Source organism: Chanos chanos, chromosome 5 (genome assembly GCF_902362185.1).
Source record: "Chanos chanos chromosome 5, fChaCha1.1, whole genome shotgun sequence".
Classification (NCBI taxonomy): Eukaryota; Metazoa; Chordata; class Actinopteri; order Gonorynchiformes; family Chanidae; genus Chanos; species Chanos chanos.
In genome coordinates this window covers 17,036,258-17,062,029 of record NC_044499.1, presented here as the reverse complement: position 1 = coordinate 17,062,029, position 25,772 = coordinate 17,036,258, and the positions used below count along the sequence as shown (strand labels likewise).

Genomic DNA, 25,772 nt, shown 5'->3' with positions numbered 1-25,772 from the left:
GCTTTTCTCTCTCTCTCGCAGTGCGTTCAATAGCAACACCAGAGCTATAGTGAGAAGATCTACATTTACTCTGCACTGTCAAGACATAGAATAACATTAGCGTGATCATCAAACGCGCGTTTTCTGCACAACCTACGCAAACTGTTTGTCGTATCTATTGTGTCACGGCTTGCGATAGTGGTTCATTTAAAAGTTTTTCTCAAAACCAAGAACGGATGTGAGGCACTAAAGTCTGGCTTTTACAGCACGTATTCTTCAGTTTTTAGTTTCTCTCATTTTTCTTACATCTTCAGCTCAGACTTAAACACAATTCCGAGTGAAGAAGCAGGAGTTGATTGATGTTTTTACTGAAATGGACGTGAGATTTTATCCACCTCCACCTCAGCCACCATCAGCAACAGATCCCTCCCGACTGGGACCCTCGCACTATTCGGACTCTCCGTATTGCAATAAGGTAAACAGTGAATTATTCGTTCTAGATTCGTACTTCGTAGAGTTTCAGTTCTCATTTTAGTCGATGTACGCATTGTTCTAAGGTACATGAGTGACACAAAGTGCATGGCATACTTATTCGCTATGAAAGGGATTTTAAGCGCTCTAGTTTTAAGTTTACTGACAACCAGTTTGCTTGAGAGACCGGAGAAAGTATTTCGATTAAGTAGCCTGTGTGTTAACGAGACTAAAACGGTCCTCACTGAGTGTACGGATGTGAAGTAGACTCCAAGCCAGTTCAGAATTAACAAAGCTGATTTCTATTGGCGGCAGAGTAGTGCAATCTTACACTGTACCACATCTTTATAAGTACGTGTAGTAGACTACTTTGTTTATAAACCATTAATGAGGAAATAGCTCAGCCCAGTTAAGTCTGGGCATGCTGCGCGAGCTTGTTCTCAAATTAAGCACCTGTTCTTTTAAACTGTAGCAACTCCTTTTGTAGTATTGTTTTTTATGTGAACACAAATGTGTAATGAGTAGCGTACTGTACAGCGTTTGAACATCTGCGTTTGGAGTGTATAGTACAACTATTAACTATAATTAATCAGGGTGCTGTATTTCATGTTTCACTTTTCATTTTTATCCGTCAGTTTGTAGCATTTTAAATTATGTTGGATTCAGTTATTCTCTTGAGGAACAACGGAGCTATGTTGGATTGTCTACTCCTTATAATGATACGTTACTCTCTCTCTCTCTCTCTCTCTCTCTCTCTCTCTCTCTCTCTCTGTGTGTGTGTGTGTGTGTGTGTGTGTAAATGAGGAGGGGGTAGGGTTACTATGGGGTGATGGAGTGGGGGTTGGGGGTTGTATTATTCCTTTCAATGCCTCTTGATTCACTGCCATAGTTTTGACATCCTTAACTAAGAGAAAAGCACATATGTTGGGTTAAGTTTCTCCCTTGAATTTGGCACACGGCGTGTTTTAGGGTTATTATATTATATTTTATTGAATAAAACATAGTTTATTGTAACTACATTTAATTCTATTGAATATGTCAGAAATTAACAATGTGCCAGGAGCAAAACAGTCATGTTAATCTTTTCTCAGTTTACAAATCATTTCAGTGCAGAAAATGAAGAGAATGAGAGGAAGAAGAAAGAGAGAGCGGGAGAGAGAGAGAGAGAGAGAGAGAGAGATGTTGGGGGTAGGGTGAGAGGGGGAAGGAGAGGGAGGTCCTTCAGATATAATCTATATAGTGTAATTTTACTGCAGTGGCAAGTCAGACTATATCAACTCCACTCTAGATTTTTCATCTTCTTAGCAATTCAGTGCTGGGGGGAGGTGGGGGGAGGTGGGAGTGGGGTGGGTGGGGGGGGGGGGGCAGTGGGAGTGGGTGAGAGGGAGAGGTGGAGAGTGAGAGAAAGAGAGGGAGAAACATAGCAGAGCAAACAAGTGTGATTGTGACAGTGGTGTGTGGTATCTCCAGGACAAATAGACAGAAATTGATGGTATGTGGTTAAACAAGGGTCAGGCTGCCAGTATGGATGATTCAGTGTAAGCATATAACTGCTCAAGCTCTATCTGATTACTTTTCTACCTACCTGTCTCTCTCCAAACTGAAACCTCCAAAGGCCTCAGCAGTTCAATTTATTTGGATATGATTCATAAATAAAAGCACACAGCTGCTGCTCTATTTATACAGCATTGGTTTATACTCTTTTCAGCTTACTGGATGAAACCCTTTCAGATTCACCTTTGTGTATTTGGAAAGGGCTGACACGGATTAACCAACCTAGGGTTGTCAGATAAAGTTTGTCTTTTCTTTTTGTGACAAAAAACTGCGGGTACTGATATTTTTCACAGAGACACGCGCGTTTGGACACACTGCAAGTGATAAAAATCCAACAGTTTTTTTTTTTACTGTATCTGTAAACCTAAAAACTGTTCCTGCTTTTCTGTCTCATATATAGAGATTTGCTCTCGTGTTGTGGCTGCAGTTTCCCTCTTAAAGGCATCCCAGAGGCCTCTGTTTCCTGACCCATGACCGTGTTTGTGTTTTCTGTGTTTTTAATTTGAACCCACAGTGCTGTGGTAGTGTCGGGCTATGAGACACACGTCTTGGTGATTCTGCGATGATGTGCTCGCAAGGTCCTGCTATTGTTAACACACGGAATGATCTAGAGCAAGAGATGTGAGTGAGAGATGGTGGGTAGGATTGGGTTACAGTCTGTTCTGTATTATGAAACACACAACATGCATAGATGCAGCCCTGACCATTAATGGCCAACAAAACTACTCCGCCAAAGCCGGCCCATATCAAAGCCAATGATTTATTTCATGCTTAATGACTTTCAGCTGGTTTTTCAGCCCCTGACTTAATGGAGTTTGTAGGCTTGAAGTTATTATAGCTCATGAGATAATGCAGGCAAGCTGTTAACACCAGCAATGACTCATTGTGTTGTAAGCCTGTCGTTCATATATGTCTCTTTTTTTTCTTTTCTTTTTTTTTTAAGGATCTGTGAGAGTGTGAGAGTTCCATATCTTTCATTAGCAACTCTTTCATGTGTGCACATAGTGCTCTATTCAAATAATACCATATATTCAAATATTAATGGCAATATTTACATGAGTTAGGTGATAGGTGCCATAATATTTACATTTATCTGATGCTCAGTGTTAATAAAGCTAATGCCACCTTTATTCAGAGGTTGTATGTGTTCACACTGGGTTCATCATGCATATATATTTGCTGATTAATGATTAATGCCAGTGTAAGGGGAGGAATGGCCATCTAGCTGTCAAACATCATAGTAAGTGTAGGAGTATTAATTTTAGTAGTCATTTACATTGCTCTGAAGTAACTGCAGTATAATACCAAAGTATATGATATGCTGAGGGACCTACAAACCTTTCTCTTGCGTCTGTTTGGGTTTCTGCTTTCATTAGCATATCTGAGTATTTTCCGTGATTCTATTTGTATATCCTAAAGTATGTTTGTAAATATTTGTGTGAAGTTCAGGGCAATATGTTTGACTTTGAGTGTTTTGCACAATGTAACTTCATGTAACATTTTCAAAACATCATCATAACTATTGAGTGATGATGAGAACCAGAAGAAGACCAGTTTTGTGGGACGTTATGTTTACTACAACTTCATTTGCATTGATAAACAGTATATTTTTCTTGAATTTTTGGTATTTTTTTAGATACACTTTGCCTTTATCACACATCAAAAATCCTTGGTATGATTGCTTTGCTTTGCAGACATATGTCTCTCAGTCCTCTTGGAAGAAACAGCATTTATGCTCATTCAGTACATTCCAAATGCGATTTTTAGTCCTAAGTAGATTACATTAAAAAGGGATGAGAAATCAGATAGCTCAGTTATGTATTCTTGTCATGGACCGTGCCCTGTAATATAAAGTCTGCAGTGTGTGTGTGTCTTAGCCTCAGGCATTTTCAATTAAGTGGAAATGACTGAGGTCTTTGGTGGTCCTGGATGTTTCAAGGTCTCGGGATGTCAAGCCCGACATTATATGCTGTCCTTTGTGTTTGTTAGTCAAGAGCAGGCATCAGAGCTTCAGAGCTCACCACCAGACCCCCCCCCCCCCCCCCCCCAGCCATGCAGCCTTGGTCTGCAACTATAGTATACGTGTGTGCTTGAGATAGGGGTTCAGCTGGTTAGTGTGAGAGGACACAGGCAGGAGTGGCTTTTTCACTGAAACTTTATGTGCTACGTAAACAATGAGTTGGGACCTACACTAAAGTAAAAGAGTGAAGGGTGAACATATGAAGTTCAAGTAAATATCAGAATATTGTTTTAATGACTCTACCATAACACTTAAATATTAAGACAATGAGAACACAGAGAGAGAGAGAGTGAGAAAGATCGAGAGAGAGAGAGAGAGAGAGAGAGAGAGAGAGAGAGAGAGGAGCTGCGCTCTGATACTCCCAGTTTATCAGGTCACTGCTCCTCAGAAAAAGTGATGTGATGACAGGCAGTGGACTGAAGGGCCAAACCAGCCGTTTCATTTGCCTCCTCATTCTTCTGCTCTTGCTTTTAGTGCATTGATCGAATGAGAAGTTCTATCAAACCGCTCTTAAATGTGAGAAATGATCGATGAATTCATCAATCAGGTTCTGTTTTATATTGGCACGTTCTGCAGGCCAGCCATAGCATTTCAAACGGTTGTTGGGAAAGAGAAATATATCTTTTGAAGTGTACAGTTGATCAGAGGCAGCGTAGAAGTAAGATGAACCAAGCAGGCTTAAAGCAACATAGTTAACAACATGGACAGTTTATGCTGATGAAGTAAACAGACCTCATACTGAGATAAAAAGATGCTAGTTACGTGCTGAGAGGTCTTAAACGATTGGCTATTCCTCATTAAGTGCCTGTACTCCATGGAATTAAATGAGGATAAAGCAAGAGCTATGTGGAATGATCAACTATGAGAACGGAGGGGGGGGGGTACTAACTGCTCTGATAAACCCCTCCATGTGTACTATGGTTTGTCCTGTGAAAGTGGTCACCTGCAACCAAAACTCTCGCAGCAAGCGCACACCTTTATAAGCTTGGTTTTGCATGACTCTTTGCCGAAAGATATCTGGGAGTTTTCCCTGTGTCAATAACTTAGGTCAACATTACACTTGCAGTTCCCACATGGGTGGATTGTCATAAATGTGAGATGTTTGCTCTAGCTGTGATCTTTGGCAGCGTTGGGTTCAGGTCAAGCAAAAAAGTGCATCAGGAAACACAGCCAATGGTTGTCTGTAATTGATATGACCTTTGCATTTATGACACGTTAAAAGAGCATGGGCAAACGATGACATGGCCATGTCACTCCTCTGGATAAGCTCTCATTTCACGATAAGACATAAAACCTTGTGGATGCAGTTTATTTGAAACTGTGGATAAATGGGTGAGTAGTGCATTCAGTGAGGGAAACATCATGTACTTACTGTGAAAGAGTAAAGTGAAGAAAGTTAGAAGTAAAGAAGTTCAGAAAACAGTCGATTTCTTTTTTTTTTTGACACTGTGGGTGTTGGACCTCATGTTTACTTTCCAGTCGTTTTCATTGTGTCCCTGAACCAAATCTGCCTTGGGCACACGTTGCCGCTGACTTGGTTCGGAAGTGTTTACAAGCTTCAACAACAAACTAAATTCATTTGCATTTTTCTTTTTCTTTTTTACAACACAAGTGTAAAATAGCTGGAGTCATGCACCGTAGTTTCCCTCTATCATCTGTTATTAAAGGAACGTTAAGAATTTCAACTCAAGTTAAGTTCATTAGGAGAAGAAAATAAAAATGTAAGATACATTACTCCAACAAAAAAAAAGTGGAACCTTATATTTTAATATAACCCTAACCTAATTGCTGCTGAATTTTGTCTTGCTGGTAACAAAAGCCATTACTGTCGGAGCTCCTGTTCGGCAGCTAGCAGGCACGGTTCACTGGCTACTGTCAAAAAGGATTTGCTTCTGATTGACAGCCTCACTGGAATGTGAATGGAGTTTTTAATTGCGTATCATGTGTGCATATCGAAAGAGACAGGCTCTATGGTCCTCTGTGCAGTTCATTACTACTGCACAGGTCACCATACAGCAACAAAGCCACACACATCCACATTCAAGAAGCACACACAGTCGCACACAAACATACATACACACACACAGCCATTATATGAGGTCATTGCAACAAAGCCGCACACACACAACCATATACAAAAACACACACACAGACACACACATACACACACAGTCATTATATAAGGTCATTACATGCGAGACCTTTTCATGTCAATTCTTGTCATGTTGTTCATTATGCTATGTCTGCTATGGAGTCTATTCTTTTTCTCTGAATCTTTTTTCTCCCCTCTCTCTTAAGATTATATTATAACCTTTTAAGACTGATTCTTCATTGAGATCTGATTTATATTATGCTGGCATACATGATTAGAAATTGTGTAAACAAATTAGTCCTGCATGTATTGGTGATCAAAACATTTTTTTTTTTTTTGCATGACATGACTGAAGCACAAACACAAAACATTTGTATTGTCAGATTTACAAAGAGACACTCATAAGGGTAATGTTAGAATGAATATAATGCTGAACAGCTATTGCAAATCTATGAATAAATTGGCTAAATTTGAGGATCTTTGATTGTCTTTACACATGAATAAACCTACTAGTTAGTAAAGAGCTATCAGATGCTGTGTTTTTGGTTGAGCTGAATTCTGTAGACGTCTGGTAAAAGACATCTAAATGGGAAGGAGAAGGCAAAGAGGAGCATGTGGTTAAAAAGAGAAAAGAGGCAATTTCATTTAATCAGAAGAGGCCAGTGGTGGAGTGCACAGACACAAAGCAGAATCAAATATGATCATTAGACAGAGGAGCAGGAGAGAGAGAGAGAGAGGGAGAGAGAGAGGGAGAGAGAGAGAGAGAGAGAGAGAGAAAGAGTCTGGGTCATTGAGAATATGAAGGCTTTCTGAAGCTTTTTCTCATGTGGATAAATAGGTTATCATTAGCAAGACAAACAAAACAAAAACATTTTGTGGCAAGATATCGTTCAAATTAGTTTGTTTTTTTTTTTCACGGGATGGAATTTTAGTGACATGTTTACAGTGGCTGAATTTACAGTGTTGTTTTTGGAGTTTTCTCCTCCCGCTCCTCTATGCCTCTGCCTTTGATGAAGATTTAAACGAATCTGACATAGCGTTGCAGTCATGTTTGTTACAGAATAAGATTATTCCCTCAATATAATTAGCTTTCCATCTCTGTCTCCCTATCAGCAAATATAGTGTGTTGGGGGAAAAAAAAAAAAAAAAAAAACGCCAAAAGATCAACTCATTAAGTAGCTGAACATAATGATCATAAAATCTGGACATGTGTTCCTTCCATTTTGGCTCGTGGAGCGAGTTTTTTTGTCTGCCCCGTGATGCACGTCAAGAAACTCTGGCACAAATCTGCGATTGCGATTCAATGGAGGCATCTCATTTTTTTTTTTTTTTTTTTTTTGGTGTGCTTTGCCCAATGACAGTCCACATATGAATGGCTGATTAGGCTCTCAGTTTGAGGAAACATCCAAACAGATGGCTCCAGGAAAACCAATCCAGAATAGCTTAATTGTTTGGTTTAATCTCGGTATGAAACATATTGCAATCATTTTCACATAAAGGAGTTTTTCTGAGAAGCCATATAATGAAAGTTGTGGTGCAGATCCAGCTTTTTTGGATCCATGCGAAAACACCCGACCATTCTTCCTGCCATCAACCTAATTGCTTCTATCTTCAAAGCACATTTTTGCATCATAATTTATTTTCCTGTGTTATTTTAGTGTGTTTGTGTGTGTGTGTGTGTGTGCTCTACAGCATGCCTTTCACACATCCAGTGTTGTTTTTTTTTTGTCTTGACATGTTTATTTATTTGCTTCTGTCCTTCAGAATAGCGAATTGCCATTATTCTAGAATTTGTATTATGTGTGTTTGCACTGTTTTTGCATTTGTGTGTACAGACAGACAGGCAGACATGTTTTTTTTTTTTTGCTTTTTCTATGTGATTTGGGTTGCTGACAATGGTCTGTGTGTCTCTTCATTGTTTCACGCTGTACGCACTAGTTGCGTGGAAAGACCTCACTCCAGTGACTCCCAAACACACGTCAAACTCACCACACACACACACACACACACACACACACACACACACACACACACACACGCACACACACACACAGTGGCTTTGTGAAAGAGCACACACCCTTGCCTTTGTGGGCCCATCTGTATGTGAACTAATGGTCTGATCCATGTCCTCTCATTCAAAGACCTCTTTGGTGTTTAAGTGGCACCTGTCATGGCTTTTGATGCTTGCACAGTTTTCCTGTGATCAGTGAGGAGGTATTGTAAGAACCTGTGACCACTGTCTTGTGACAAGTGAGAGATCACATTTCAGGAACATCTAGCAGGTGGGGCCCACACCTTTCTCCTGTGGAGAACAGAATCATAAAATGGGTTCGCCCTTCCCAATGCTTATCATTAGCTGTAATCAAAACCTTTAACTGCATCCTGCTCTTGTGTTCCTGTAAATGTTGGATATACTGATTAACCTTGACAGTGGTGTATACACAATTGCATCTACTGCACTTATCTTGGTGCATTTTTGACAGTGCGGGTGAAATTTGTTTTGGAAGTTTCCTCTTCGTGTAATGGTAGCTGGAATACAGTTCCAAGTTCTAAGCTTAAAACTTCACTCCTTATTTGTGTGAGTTTATATATGTGTGTGTGTGTGTGTGTTATGTCTTTGCTGTGGTCTTTGAACAGCTGCGTTTGAGCTTAAAAATCGACCCAAAATAGCAGACTTTTAAAGAGTAATTGCATGCTTGGCTTTCAGAGAAACTACTCTGAGTCCTTGTTCATGGTCTGGTGAAGTGCTTTGAAGCAAGTCATTTGCTCAGCTTATTATTTGAAGATCTGAGGTTGATCGATGTTCCATATTTTCGGTTGTTTACCTCTTGTAAGGCCTTGTGTCCTGTAATGCGATTCAACACATATATTGAGCCATTAAGATTTAAAAGTGATGAATTTTGATAAAATAAATTCATTCCAATGATGAGTTCATTGATGTTTTCAGATGTATTTTACATAGATGTTTAAAAAGTGCAGATATATCTTAATCAGAGTAGAGTGCATAACTGAGCAATTAAACACAACATGGCAAGTGTGTGGATTGTGCCACTGAAGGAGAGGCTGATTTTTTCTTTTTTTTTTTTTCAATGTGATGAGGAAAGCTGTGAGTGCGAGTAATGAAAGGCAGCAGACGAAGAGAACAAGGAGCACAGTTCAACAGGAAACCAGCAAAAACTTATACTCCATTTTGTTTGGCATTAGTCATGCCTTCTCTGTGGTTTTCCGTTGAAGAAGAAAGAATATGCCCCCAAAAAACGCTACCAAACCAGTTTGTTTTATAAGTAGACCAGACAGTTTTTATAGGCGGTCTAAACTAACAATAGGTTATCTTCGTGATTTCAGACTTTCATACGTATGAACCTTTGAGCATTTGTTATTTCGAGTACTTTTGATTTTTGAAAGGTTAAGGTTTTTGTGACATCTTAACCAGGATTTCAGGGAAAAAAAATTTTTTTTTAAGAATCTGTATGTTTATCATACAAACTTAATCATTTTCTAAGAGACAGTTTTCACTATACACAATGGAACAGGTAACAGTGACAATCTAAATGTGAGTTTTTACTGATATGGCGTAAATGAGTCTGTCATCACAAACATTTCATGAGATCTAGCCTGTAGACAATTCATGAATCTGATAAGCCTGGGGGCATTTTGTCAACAGTTACTCTGCTCATGTAAATGCAAATAAGGGCCGTCCAGGTGAGATATGTTTTATGTTCACTCTTTGAATAGTTCCTTTGATCAGCCCAGTAGGGTAAGAGGATATTGCATAGTTTGGTTGTTTTTTTTGTTAGGTTATTTTTTTCTGTTGTTTTTTGGGGGGGTTTTTTGCAATGCAGACCAACTTCCACTAAAGATTGTTCATCTTTGTCAGAGAATAATTGTCAATGAGCACCACACTTTCCTCTCTGGTTTGATAACAGTGGATTTGGTGGTGGAGTACTCAACCCTCTGGTTTGATAACAGTGGATTTGGTGGTGGAGTACTCTACCCTCTGCAAACAAGGCACAGAGGAGGGGAGAGACATCTCAAATATATGACCCCAGTGTAAATGAGGAACAGCTGCACCCTTGTAATTAAACATGGGCAAAGAAAACTGCACAAACAAATGAGCCTGGCAGCCATGGGTCCTGGGGCACATTAAGAGAGCTCTCTCACGCTTGCCAAGGAGCTGCGTTGAAAAAAGCCCGCTTACAGGTGGTTGAAACATGAAATTGCTTTGTCGTGGATAAATGAAGCTCCCAGAAACTGTGTCAGGTATAATGGTAATACCATTAGTGTGACTAGTTGGCATCAAACAGTGGCAGTCATGTTTTGACACAAGTATTGTCACTACAAAGAAATTGAAAGTGTTTGGCTATATTAAGAACATTAAAGTATTTTTTTTTGCTCTGGTAATGTGTTTTCATAACATTAAGACTGAAAACACAGTTGAAAGAGACAGACACTTTGGAAGGAAGAGTTTCCTTCTGTATTTTATTCAAAGATGGTAACATAAGACGGAGGAAGCAGAAGAACCTAGAGGACAGATTGAACATTTTGAAGGATGAATGTTCAGTTGTCACTGTTTTTTGAAAAACATTCTTTAATCAATGCAGGAGAGCAATGTCTGTCTAAGATACAAAGAGGTTTTTTTTTTTCTTTTTTTAGAAAAACATCAAACACGGACTTGTTGTATTATAAGATGCATTCATGTATAGTGATGTTATTTGTAATGTGTTGAAAATATAAAAAGATAAGTCACATTGCCTAAAGAAAGATAATATTCACTACCAAAAAAGAAGGCACACTACTGAAGGACAGATAAAATCCACTATTAAAAAAAGTCATACCACTAAAAAAGGTCTTTCCAATACCTACATTACTTTCCTAAATTTCTTTGTGAAGAGCAAATGTCAAGTAATGTGGCTTAGTAGCTCACACTCTCCCTGTAAAAATGGTCAGCTCCTACTGAATGTAATGTTTTATTACATGGCTTCAGGGACTTAATTTTTAAATCTTTATTTTTTTTTTCTGACATATGCTTTACATTACTGAGTATAATCTGTTATAAGTTATTAAAACCTAGCTGAAACGTTTATTCTGAGGTACATATTAAAAGATGAGACACCTTAATCTCACTCATTCGGGTACAGACAACAACAAAGGCAAAAACTGAATCCATAGATAAAAATGGATATCTTTAGCAAACAGATAGCTGCCACATTGTTTCACCTCTATTCACTGAGCTTCATTATGTTCATGTTGTTTTTCTGCCGTCCAAAACGATTAGCACAACATAAGCTGCGTTGAACAAACAAGTTCACTACCGCATTAATCTAACAGCCCCAGGTTATTTGTGATCAATAGTTTTATGTAAAAAATAGAATATTGATGAACTTCATTCCGTGTAGATAGAACAGTGATAGAAAAGCACTGCAGCAGGTGGGAGGATCCCATAGAAACTAGTTTGAAGGGCAGATTGCTAAAGTCTCATTTGAGTCTCATTAGCTAGGCCAGATTTGTGTGTTTGCTCAGGACGCTTAGATCTCACACAAAATGAGGAAGCTAAAAAGCCTGTCATGGCAACAGCATGTATCAATAAAACTCGTTTTTTTCCCCCCCTCCCTTTAGTCAACTGGAGCCACATTCTAATAGAGGAACACTCTATGGTGTAACTGTTTCAAGCCTATTTAGTAAAAACACTGAACGGCTAAACTCAGCATGTTGAACCTATATGTCTCTCTCTTAATGTGTAAAAGAGAGAGAAAAAAAATGAGAATGACCCAGTGCTGTGATGTTTGTGCATTAGGAGCAGCTAGCCATAGGCTTATTTCACACTGCTGTGTGTTTAGCAGTGGCTCATTGGTCAAGAGACATTAATGTGTATGTGCTTTCCCAGTGGGAGAGGTAATGAACAGGAAGTGATTGTGGTCATGCTTTCAGAAAGCAGAGCTTGTGTCTCAGCATCTCTGATGCTTATCACCCACCTTGCCAGCACCATGGCAACAGGGAAGAGACTCAATTTCATGACCGTGTTCCAGACATGTATAAAGGTTGCAAGTTCTAAACTGTGTGCTTTGCATTAGATCAAAGTGCAGGAGGACCCCCCCCCCCCCCTCCCTCCCTTCCCCCCAAAACATCTGCAGCTTCCTCATATCATAGTGTGCCACCTTTAACACTTACACATACCGATCTATTAATACATTTTTTAAAAAAAGTGCTCTGTAAAGACAAGTCAAAGCCACTGCAATGGATAAAGTTGGTTCTATCAAATCTGGGCAAGATGTTTGGGAATATATCTTTTTGAAACATGATAAGTTTAGATAAGTTCTCACACAATTTTTCTTGTGGCTCCTGTGACAACCAGCTCAGTGCTAATGTTGTCTACTGAAAAAAACAACCAACCAAACAAACAAACAAACAAAAAAACCTCAAACTGTAAGCGAAACAGAAGCAGAAAACTCACTGTAAGGCAGGCGGACCAGTCCTCAGTGCCAGTGTAGGGCGGAGTGAAGATGAGAACAGTGTTGCTCATTGTGCTGTATGCTGATAAAGAACCCAACGTGTGAATCCAGTAGACTCCTACTGAGAGCCTTTGTCGTATGAAGCAGTACGCTCCAGGGTGTCGTTCTTCCAACTACTTATTTTGCTTTTTTTCAACTTGCATTGGAGGCCCTGAGTAATGAACAGTCTCCCTTCATTTGCCATATTTCTCCAGACAGGATTGGGACGTTTCTTTGTAAATATCGTGTCAGGTGTAATGATATATTAGTGCTTTGATTTTCTTGGATATGCTACTTAATTTTCCCCTGTGTTTTTCAAATTAGCGGCAAAATGACTGAACATGATTTTCTTTGTTGGTCCTCATGTTTTCACCAGATGGCCCAATCTATGCTATTGATTAGAACTGCAAGTAAGACTCAAATAAACGCAAGCGGTGGAGTTTAAGATTTTGTTGGAAAGATCCGGAAAATGTAAAAATAGCTCATTAATTACATCCAAAATGTGCTAAGTTACCTTTTCCATGTCAATCAGGTGTGACGAGGGCAAATCTTAATTGAAAGAGAAGCAGATTCATATTTTAATAAGCTATTGTGCGTGGCATTCTGCCATGAAACATAAAAAAGAGAGAGAAAAAGAAAAAAAAATAAACCTAACCTCTGAATTAATTGCACTGGAGGTTAAGTTTAATTTCATGTAATGGGAGTTGGCACAGTTTTTTTTTTTTTTAAACAAGAGAGCACAATAGGTAAAATCACAGGCCTTTCAGCTCGCCTTTGGCTGGGATCCATTCAGGTCGTCCCGGCTCCCGTCTTTGTGTTGTCTCTCTCTCTCTTTTTTTTTTTTTTTCATCGCATACAAAGATACGGACAGAGAAAAAAAAAATAATAATGTAACATTGCACCTGCTGACAGTGTTTGAGTCCTATCTATGTTGCGATGCCCGTTCATTGGTATAGTTTATGACCCTGAAACAGGAATGGAGAGTAATCCAAAAGTCTTTTTTTTTTTTTGTCTCCCTCCCTTCATGCCCAGGGACACATACTAAGAGTCTGTCGAGAGTGATTAGATTTCTCAAGGGTCCTTGTCTTAGAAATGCTACCCTACATAAATTACTCATGCACTCCACACAGGGGCTGAGGGGCTGAATGCCAGGGTGGAACCATACCAGCCATGTGCCAGTGCGAAGTGTTCAGAAGTTGCTATGGTGAAATATGTGTCACAGTAAGCGGGCAGGCGTTTTTTTTGGGGGGGGTAGACGTACACAGTCATTAATGAAGTAGGATATGTGGATTTGAGGTGTCCTATTCCTCACAAACAGGAGCCCTGCTGTGGAACACATTGTCTTGGCTACATGCTGCTTCCTTGGGCATTTGAAGACAGCCCTCTAAGACACCTTTCCAGATCTGTATGACAATGTAAAGTATTTGGGGTTTTTTTATGGGATTTTTTTTTTTTAATGATTTTCCCTTCAGCATTGCTTTATATTTTAACATTTTAAATGAACAGGCTTCTGGTGGTACTCTATGAGTCATAAGCATGATATTTTCATCTCTAGAAATTCTGTGAAGTGATAAGACTGAGTGTGTGTGTGTGTGTGTGTGTGTTTGTGTGTGTGTGAGGTGGTGGGGGTTGGAGGGGGTGGGGGGACAGGACGGGACTCTGCACCATGTCAAAGTTCTCCTAACTCAGCCCTGTTTCTCAGTGTAAAGCTTATCATAAGATGGGCCAGTACTGTGTGTAGTAGATGTGGGTCACTAGGTAAGTATAATGGTTCAATACAGGTGGTTTAATAGTAGTTAAGTGGTTCATTTGTATGTGGTCGGATATGTGCTGTTGTGAAGTCGTGGGAATTTATGTTTTTTTGTTCTAGTTTGTGTAAGTGGAGGCCCACAAATTATGTCCTGTTAATAGTTTATGTGGGTTGTGTAACGTTGCTGTAGATGTGCAATATCCCAGACACCACTGGCACTTAAAAGTGGCACACACACACACACACACACACTCTCAGACGCTAACACAAAAAAAAACCACACTTGTTGAGATAAAAATACCCTGACCTATCTTTCCTCTGTAAACATCCACTAGATGCTAGAACTTTAAAACATAATAAGTTATTCGCACAGGTAACCTTTTTACATTACTTTCAACATCTCCATTTTTAAACAACAAATAGCTGCATCCCATTACAGATTAATAAACAAAATATGTAACAGAAAAGACAAACAAGACAAACAAATGTTGCCGTTTTGGCGCAGTGCTGAAAAACACTTGTTCATACTCCCTTATCAAAGCGAATGTTCCTCTCAGCCAGTTGTGAAATACAGCAATTAAGTGGTCATGTCACCATCTATTGGTCTCTTGTGAAATATGCCTTCATTTACCTCCATTGGGATTCCTGAAGCAGCAAATTATGATACACTGTAATTCTGCTTCACTCTGAGAGTATATTTAACAAGCCAGTGGCTGCTCATTCTGTAACTTAATCATTTTTATTCCTTGTGTGTTTTTTTTTACTCTCTCTCTCTCTCTCTCTCTCTGTCTCTCTCTTTCCAAAGTCAAATCAGTTTAAGATGGGGATCTGTGTTGAGGCGTAACTGAGGTCCTAGTTAGATAAAAAGACATTTAAGTTATCTAATGGTGTAAAAGCTGATTTATAGCCAATGTTGTAGTACACCGTCATTTTCCGGCATGCTGTATGACCAGATAAAATGGTTTAGCTTCACAGGGTCCTCATCCCAATGATAAGAGTGCTCAGCTAGCAGTATGCAGGCTATTTAATCCACAGAGAGAGTAAGAGTGATATGTCATCATTCATGAGTCATTAGACCAATCAAGCTAAATGTTTCCCAGATGCCTTACTGTAATTCTAGTAGATGATATTCCTGTCTCACATCAGAAATTGATACTAGGGATTCAAATATGAACTGGCCCTCTTCAAAAATCTTCAAAACATGGCCGCAGATTGTTGTAAGGATATGGTTTACATAGGAAAATGATCACTTGAAGCCACATTTCAATCATAGTGCTCAGTACTTTAGGTTTTTTATATATATATAGCAATCAACTGGATATAAATGAATACTTTTACAATGAAATAAAAACACTGCATCTTTTTTCCAAGCACAAACCTCAACACAATGCATGTAAGGAGCTATCCATACATAGCACGCATCGCAAAGTGAAATCGCACCAATTCAATAAGAGCCAACCTGTGATTTATACCTCATCCCTATCTAGAGACCTAATATCCGCATGCCTCTATAGGTAGTCATGAAAGTCACACAGGCTCACAGTAATAAATTACAGTGGTGGAACACGGATGAAGACGCTTTTCAGTTCAGCTCCAGGCTCTCAGAAAATTGCCATTTTGAGGAGAGACAGAAAAAAAAAAGAAATCACTTTGTGCTGTAATGCGGTACAGACAAAGGTTATTCATCAGAGGAATGATTTGAAGTCAAAGATGACTGCCACTCTTGATATTGAATGCTAGGGAACAAAAAGAGAGAGAAAAACTCTCTCTCTCTCTCTCTCTCTCTCTTGCTCTCTCTCTCTCTCTCTCTCTCTCCATGGCGACCCTGACCCACTTTTGTGGCTGCTTATTATTCAGGCTAGGGTTTATCCATGGAAAGAATGTGTGTAATTTGGTTTGACAACAAACCCCTGCATGTTCCTCTCAGAGAAGTGGTTGCTATCGACAGTGGTTCCCTTTGAGTCATATTTGATTTCTTAAAAAAGGAAGAAAGAAAGAAAGAAAATCGTAATGTACTCACATATCTGGGCAGGAAGCTATAATTTTCTACATGGGAGCATCATGAATGTCTACTCAGTTAAGGGACTATTGCTTTTAGTAACCGAGTCTGACCTTTAGATTTCACTTGAAATGAAACCATGAGAGAGAGAGAGAAAGAGAGAAAGAGAAAAAACACCTTTGTAGGTTGCTCAAGTGCAGCTTTATGTTAATGTATTGACATTGTCTCAGAATGGATTTCAGAATGTTTCTTTTTCTGTCATCAGGTTGTAAAAAGTAACTCGGTCTCAGGGAAAGAGTTTCATCCCTACAGTGCTGAATTACACAGGACAACATGAATATAGAGGTTGAATGTAATTTTGGTGTCGTTCACTGCATCAAAATGAAACTGAGAATATTTAATTTGGCAAGTCTCCATGGAAGTATTCGGTTCATAACATCATGCAACATACCCCGTTTGTATAATAAAATATTGATGTGTTTGAGGGTGTATCCACGTTGACACACAGAGTTCAGAATGAGGGCGAAACAGGCCACATGGCCACTTCTGTCTGACTCGTCACATGGATGTACAGTCAAAACCCATGGATGTGGTGACAATGACAAGACACCAGAGGACTGGCTCTGTATCCCTGAGGTCACTGACAAATCATTTAGTCTACGATGTGTGGAGAGCATCTATTTTTATCATTTCTCATGTTCCTTACATGTTCAAACAATAGAAATGGTGGAAGCCTCAAAGTTCTGTATAGGGAAATAGAATATTTTGTGTGCTTTGCTAATAGTAAATATGAATATTATATTGGGAAGCACCTGTTCTTGGTTTTAGTGACATTATTGTTTTAAAATTAGTGTTAGAAGTGTTTTTAAAGTCAGACAGCAATATAGGAAGACAACATATAGTGTGGCTGTTACTGTAGAGCAGAAGATAGCCAAACCCACTGTATATGTAGCTTTTTTCTACCACAATCTTAACCATTCATATTTTACTAGCTTAGCTTACCACACCCTTAACCATTCATATTTTACTAGCTTAGCTGTACTAGTTGTTGGCGCTTTTTTTGTAAGCATGTGTTTTTGGAATAAACAAGAGGAGTATTTCTGCTAGCTGAGATAATGAAACGAATGAGCTGCAAGATCCAAAGATAATATCTAGTGCATCTTTATGTTCTTGTCTACTGGACAGTTTTATTCATAGCAAACATCAATCCCTGTGGGCATATGTACAAAATGATACTTGTTCTTATTGCAATTTATCAAAAGTAACTTTATATTTGTGTTTTGTCATTTCCTGTGCGTAGACAAGCACTTTTATTTTAAAGAGGAAATTTAAAAACACAGCCATGGTGTGTTTTCCGCTTAGGAAGCATATTTTGAAAATGCCTTTTATCCATTTTTATAAGAGATATTTTAAGGGGCACATACATTCCAGCAGCTCTGAGTCAAACATAAAAGGGAGAGAAAATGAGCATGGTGCTGAGTAGTGAGTGCATTTAAACCACAGGATGTGGAGAGAATACACATTCTCTGTTTGATTCTCCCATATACTGACCATCCATAAGAAACTGATGAGGAATGAAATTGGTTCCAGTGTCCCGAAAAAAAAAAAAAATCCTCTAATTCACATCTGGACATCTGAGAGAAGAAAATCGCACACAGAAACACACACACACACACACACACACACACACACACACGTACACACACACATGCACACACACTTTCATGCATGTCTGCCTGCACACATACACACGCACGCACACAATCCACAGTTTGGTTTGGGGAAAAATCACATTCCAACCAAGAAGTGTGTATTCCTCATATGATAAGAACTGTTCCCACTAATTCTCACAGCCCATTTCATCGAAGCATCATTACTGCGTTTTATGGCAAAATGCTTCTCTACATTGAAAAAACGAAGACAAATAAAAAAATGTAAAAAAAAAAAAAAAAAAAAAAAAAGAATAATGCTGTCCTCATGCGCGTCATAGAAAATGATGAGTACAACATGGCAATAAGAGAAGAGCCCAGGTGCATAGCCAGAAATAGGATTCGTTCTATTCGATTACAGTATGTATCACTGAGCAGCAGATATGTCACTTCTAGACATATCACCCTGTACCAGGGAAGCAAATGCATAAAGCCAATTTGACAAAGGGGTCAATATACAGCATCCAATAAAAAAGGAATCCACAAGATCTGTCAGGAGCCATAAACATCAAAATTATGGCCTGACTGTTCAACAAATATATTCAATTGGCTCCTCTTTTCTTATTTGCTTCTTGGATCATTTTATATTTTTTGCCATTTACAAAGTCATTGAAGTCAAAGATGATGCATTTTGGGGGGGGGGGGCAGAGGGAAGGAGAGGGGGGTGCATTGCAGCAACGGCGAAACGTTAGACGTTTCCTGATGAAAAGCAATCACAAGAGATGATTCTGGTCACATTGATTGCATACAAGCTGCATGATTATGTTTAGGACAAAACCTTCTATGGCAGCCATATCCCATTACCTCTCTTTTTTTTCCCTTCCAGTGTCAGCCGTTTGGAGCAGGATATGTTAAAACACAGAGAGAGAAAGAGAAAAATCAACCATTGACAGAAAATCATCATGAGCCACCCCCCCCCACCCCCATCCCCTTGGAGTTTAGCAAGAAAGTGTACAATAACCTTTATAGCATCCTGAACACTGGCAATAAGGTGTGAGAACAGCACCATGCAAAGCTGTATATGAGAATGAGAAATGAGTGAGAAAATGATTGTGGAGAAGATCTTCTTGAGAACTTCTTGTGTCTCACTGCAGTAAAAATCCACCCAATCACCAACATGTTTTGAGTATCATATATCTCACTCAGATCCACCCTGCCTGCCCACCCCCAACCCCCACCCCCCACTCCCTTTCTGTATGTTATTCGTTTAGATTGGAACCTGCTCAGTATGAGTAATGTAGCACATCTGATCTTATTGCTACACTCAGATATAGAATGCAGATTATTGTATAACATTTGCATAAAATTACGATACTCTCATTTAGACAAGGAACGATTGCTCTCAGCAGTTGATTTATTAGGCTCATTTATGATGAGAAAGATTAGGTTTCTGTTTCATAAAAAGAGATCTTGCAGATTTTAATGTATTATACGCATGCCTAAATAGGACACCTGAAAATGGTCTTTGCTGCCTTTATTGACAGTAGACAACGAGATAGCGTAGATTATCAAGGTAGTTGGAAAATATAACAGTCCCTGACTGACCTTTGTTGCGATTAGTGGTTTTTTTTGTTTTGTTTTTTTTGTAGGATAATTTGTTCCATCTTACACTGGTGATGAATCCATCTTGTACTATTTTTCTTCCATTCATGTGAGTTTACTATCATTACTGTGACAACAATTTTTCCACGTTGTCATAGGCACTATCTCGGGATTTTGTAGTTTCCCTGATGTGTTTATAGTGTTGTTAGCAAACAATGTGAGTAAATGTTTTCAGCAAACAAAAAGAACACATGAAAGGCATATGGCTAAATATGAATAGAGGTGAAATGTTGGCTTTACAAGTTCCTTTCAGCTGGGCTTAGATGCATTGTAAAATCCACCAGTTCTCTGGTGATAGACTTTACATACTATACAGAACAAACATATCTAGATATGCACATTTGATAAAGACTTACCTCACTAGATGTACAACTGTTACCATAGACGCGGTATTACCTGGTCAGTTTATTCAGTTACCATTGCAGTTTTTCAAATATGCAGTTTTTCAAAAAATGTTCTTTGTGTAGAGTGTACTGTTTAGACTAGAGTGAGAAGGTTCCATCCACGAATGTCTGAAAAACCAACCCAATCCAACACAATATAGTGTGATAAAAGTTCAAACGGTGAACAGTAATAAGCACCCTATGAAAGGCTTTGACGTTAAGTTTGAAATGGTATTTTTCCTCCATGGCTTGTTTGCTGACTTTGTTGTGTTAGTTGCTCAGAAATGTAGGTGCTTTATGTAATTGAAAAGCATATCCTGTTAATAGAGACAACATGTCATTTTGGTGGAAATGTGAACAAGACAGAAAGTCAGAAATCCCCGCTATCTGTCCGGAAGAGTTTCTGTTCTGGCACTTCAATGAGATAGCGTTTAAAAAAAAAAAATTATAAAACTGCTGCGTCACTTAGGAAACCACACTGGCTATTTCACAAAATATATGCGTTTAGCTCCCATGTACTGTTTGGAGCATTCAAGTACTGTATTTGATTGTATCCTTAAAATATTTGAGAAATTTTACTGAATAAACAATAGAACCTAGTTTCTAGCAAGCAAGTTGCTGCTGATTCGTAGAGACACTGACAGCAGTTCCACAAACAGTCCCTAATGCAGAACCTCAGAGTGGCTACCGGTGAACAGCCTTGGCAGTGTGCCCTGGCTCCTCCATCTCTCCTCAATAGCTCATACTCTTATATAATTGTGTATACCAGAGAGAGGGGGGATGGGACATCAGTCATAGCTGGGTTTTATCGCTCCACCTAAGTCTGTTCTGAATGTTTCCAATTTATCTGTGTACACAAATGAGCACTGGGGCCGTGGAGGGGGAGGGGGTGGTTTCACTGTATACTATAGTCTGACTGACCTCTACACAGTTCTGAAAGGGGTACGCTGACAGTAGCCTAAATAGCAGGAGAAGGTCTACCAGCTTTTGCACTTAACTGCAACAAGCAGACCCTTAGGTAATGCTAATGAAAGCCCTCTTTAAAAGAACATATTCCTTCAGTCATGTGCGTGGTATTAGTCATTTGGGTTTAAGAATCATCTAGCATCACATTGCCTCCAGGCCTCTTTACTCTCAGCTAAGGGATGTTATGCTTAATTATATCTCTAATAAGTGTTAACCATGGACTGCTGATGTTTTCAGGAAGAAGGCTGGTGTGTTTTTACTGTTCTCAGACTGCAGAAGGCTTTCTATTAATTACAGCCAGAAATATATTACCGTGTTGTCATGCCACTTTTACCTGTTTTTTCACCTGGCTGGAACTTCCAGACATATGTTTATGTTTTCTGCATTTGTGTGTGTGTGTGTGTGTGTGTGTGTGTGTGTGTCTGTGCATGTTTGTTAGGGTGGGATGGGATGTGGGGATCAATTTACAGTCCAGCAGACATTAAGCCCTGTTTTGTTTTTGTTGTTTTTGTTACGTGATAGCTCATTTGCGTGACCGTGGCAGCTGTTGAATGCACATTGGACACATTCGTCAACTTGTTCACATTGTTGCCTTGCGTTTTTTCATTTGTTTTTTCTTTCTTGTCTTATTTTTGAATAAACATGTTGTTTATTATGTAGCATATCTTTTATCTATTCGTACTGTGGGTTTCCTGTAGGATGAGAAGATCTTGCGAATTCTCAAGATTATCGTGCTATTGTCACTTGTCGTTGTCAACATCAGCACAAGCAAAACTGTTTTGGTCTTGAGTTTCCCACAGATTTGGTGCTTACAGATTAGCTCTTCAATCTGTGGTTATTATTAGTCAATAACTTCAGTTATGCTGCGGTTGACCATGTGTTGTCCACACATATCTAAAAAGAACACTGATAAACATACAAACAGATAAAGGCTAGCTTCTTGTCCACACAAATCAAGGAATCCCAGTCATGAATGCTCCAACAGCTTGCTTGGTGTACACTGTGCATGCAAAGATTGACTTTTGTAACCCCGTAAATACGTAGGTGATGATGATGATGACCAACTGTAGCTCTCTGTGTGCGTGTGGTGTCAGTTGAAAGGGCTTAAGCCTGTACTTTGTGGTTTCACTTTTGCAACACTGGCTGCCTCACATTTTCCATTGGCATATTCATATGCAAATGGCCAACGATACATTTTCAATGCAGAGCAAGGAGTCCATTATGGAAAATGTTGTATAAATGACTGAGACTATAAAATGAGAAAAAATATGTAAAAGGAACAAGGGGGACAGACTGGACTAGAAAGCTATCTATTTGTCTGTTAGTCTACCTAGTTAAGCTAAATAAAGAAAAAAAGATGATAAAATTAAAATAAATAAATAAATAAAAATGTCCTATTTCAGGAATAGTTGAACATCGAAATTGGTTGACGTGTAATCTATTGGCATTTGAAATCTGCCCTTAGTTCAACCTGATCACATTAATCACAATCAATAAGCTAGCATGAAATTAACTGTCATCTCAGCACAAAGAAACCTAATCATGCAGCCCATCAAAAAGCACACTTAAAAGGTCACAATGTGACGGGCTTTCATTAGGATTGTGACTATTTCATTTCCATAGTATTATCTAGAGCACAGCATAATGAGTAGAGATATGATGCTCTGCTAGCCACAGAGACAAATATTTAGGAGATGACAGGCGTCAGCCGTGTGTCAACGATTCTCCACTCTGTCTCTGTCTCGGTCTCTGTCTCTCTCTCTCGTGCTCTCTCTCTCTCGTGCTCTCTCTCTCTCTCTCTCTCTCTCTCTCTCACACACACACACACACACACACACACACACACAGAGCTTTCATACACGATCTGTTCTTGACTTTAAGTAGGACCCAGTCTCTTGTTCTGTTGCAGACCCTGTAATGGAGTCTCGGTAGGATAGGACCTCCCCCTCACTGTGCTGAAAACAGGCCTGATTTCAGCATTTGATATTAATCAGGCTTCTTTCATTGCTGTCGAAAATGCTAAGCCTGTTGGGGAGCATAGAGAAAAAAAGGCAGTCATGATTGGACATCTGCTTGGCTTTGGGTGGACCCCTAACATCAGACTTTGCTTGTGCTACTGATGTTGGTACTGTTCTTAGGGACTGTGCCATGGCAAGCCTGTTCTCATGTCCTAGGTATGCAGCACAGTTGAGCCTATGCCTCGTTTAAAGTTTAGCTGTGTTTAGCTTGCCTGTGCTGGAACCTGGCTCAGCTATAATAGGCTTAAACATACGTTCTGACGTGGAGACGTCTGCACCTTGGTACAGTTAGACGTACAGAGGGTTGATCAGTTTTAGCGATGAGCTTTGTGTGTTGTGCTTCTCTTTTGTTGGTTTATAAATCAGTCCCCAGCGTTTGAAAAGAGGATGAGCTGTGCTCACAACTTTCAGGTTGATACAGCCCTTAACTTCCTGAGATCTGAGAGGGTTATGTAAGAGACTTCATGCCTGTTGTTATGTTGGACTCAAACGAAATCATTTCATTTCTGACTGCGTCACCTCAACATTTCCGGCATCCACAAATCAGACGCTCTGTTTCGCCCGTGCAACAGTCTTGTGTATGGACATATCTCAATGTGAGTCTTTTTCTGTTTAAACATAGGTGAATGATAGAAAGAAAATCATTCAGCTTTCTCGGCACTTCACTGTAATTATCAAGTTGCTAATTACATCTGTCATTTAGAGCAAAGTAACACTGGACTTTAAAAGACGAATTGTCTAAAAGCGGAACAAAATTAGATTAGATTTTTTTTTAGGAAGTCGTTTGAAGAAAATGTGTTTTTTTTTTCATCAATATTACTCTCTTATCCTCTTTCTTCTTCTCTCGCACTCGCTCATTTTCCTAGATGTAAAATGGAACACCTTGTCACTGTTTGTTTTCTCTGTCTTTCTCTCTGTTTGCAGTACGACAGTGAAAACATGTTCATGGGTATGGCAGAACCAAGCCAGGACTTTGTGCCAGGAAACCAGGTGGGTTAATTACTGCTCACTTCTTTTCCTTCAAGTCGTAATTAAACGAATATAAGCCAGTGCATCACAAATTAGCACCGCTATCAGTTGCTTCCATAATCAGGGGCTATTATTACACGTAAACAAAGCATTTAAGCTTTGTTTCAGCTTAATGAAATGAGGCTTTAATGCATATTGTCAAAAGCTTTAATTTCCTCTATTTACACTTTCATTAAAAACTACAGGCAGAGAAGGGCCACATGAAAGGCCACAGGATTTCCGTACATATACAGACAAACAGTTGAATTTGTGCATGCAGCGCAGTTATGTGTGCTCCTGGGTGAGGTTTCTCATCAACTGAATTTATTTCAGGATACTTGTGGTGACTGTGGTATGTTCAGTTGACCTGAAGATTAAGTTCTGTTCTATGCACAATGTTCAAAGCACTGATGGACTGATAAAACAGAACTTCACTCAGCAACGGTTACAGTCTTTTCAGTCTTCACAACACGACTTATACTAGAAAGTCATGACTGTGTCATACACACGCTACGACCAAAGAAAAGCAAAAAACAAGGCCAATGGCCTAAATATTTAAATAAGGATTTTTTTTGTCTGTGCGTGTGTGAAAGTTATACATCATCCACAGGGATATTTAACAGGTTTATTTAATAAATTAAAGCTGCAGGTTAATGAGGCTCCTCTAAGAGACATACCATATAACAGACATATGTTGCCATATGAAAATTAGACTGACTTAACAGAAAGGTTTCTGTACTTGTCATGAAAGTGTGCACTAATGAATGGACGACACTGTGGAGCGTCTGTGTGTTTATGTGCATGTGTATGTGTGTGTGTGTATGTGCATGCATGCATTTGTGTGTGTGTATGCATGTGTGTATGTGTGTATGTGTGTGTATATGCATATGTGTGTGTGTGTCTGTGTGTGTGTGTGAGTATCAGTATGTCCTTGCATGCAGCATTCACATGGTGCTGTAGAGAGTAATTTGTGGAGATTACTCTGTAGACAGTAACTTGATACGTTTAATTGTTTTTCTTATCGACATCTTGCTCATGTTGGGTGATGCTCTGGACCAAGTGAAGTATCACTCAGGCTAATTATATCTGCATTTTACACAAGTAACATAGTTTTCAAAACACGCTCTCCAGCTGAGGAGTCCTGCTGTCTCTTCGTATTCACTTATTTACCCTACCACTGTTCAAATAATGTTCTGATAACTTGTCAAATGTTATCAGAACGTTATCAGAAACACTAGAAATGCTGCCCAGTCTAGTGAGCTAATGCTGGCCCTCACTAAAGTCATTTTAATGAGTTTTTTTTTTTAAATTATATTTATAACTGAGTGTAAACGGGCACATGTTTTGTAGTGATGTTTTATGTTTCTTATGAAAAAGTACCAAGACAGGCTGCTTGGAGCCAACCTAAGCAGGGGGAAACCCTTTATTTGGTTTATGTAGTAGATCAAAGTATTTGGCCGGTGCTGTGCGGTGAATATAGAATTATAGCCCTCTCTGTAGGTTTCTTATTCTGCCTGTCTCCTTTTCACCTCTGGTTTTCTCATCCAAAGATTGAACGAAAAGTGTTGCGAATACATTTTTTTCTGTTGTAGGAATTGTTTTAATAATGAAACACGTTAAAGATTCCATCCATATGTTTGGCAGCTTGCTTGAGATGTTGCTTTTCAATCTATTTGACACAAGTACCATTTAATGGGTCTGTATTCTCCAGAAAAGCGTGAAGGTGCAATTCA

The 25,772-nt window shown here is 39.1% G+C and overlaps 1 protein-coding gene across 1 annotated transcript in view; it reads left to right on the top strand.

Moving 5' to 3' along the window:
- The first annotated feature begins 352 nt into the window (after nt 1–352).
- The window catches only part of tox (thymocyte selection-associated high mobility group box), a 46,979-nt gene continuing 21,559 nt past the window's right edge, over nt 353–25,772 (top strand). The window contains exons 1-2 of the mRNA XM_030775921.1: nt 353–454; nt 23,956–24,021. Of these exons, the coding sequence (XP_030631781.1) occupies nt 353–454; nt 23,956–24,021 (168 nt within the window). The remainder of the gene's footprint in view (nt 455–23,955; nt 24,022–25,772) is intronic.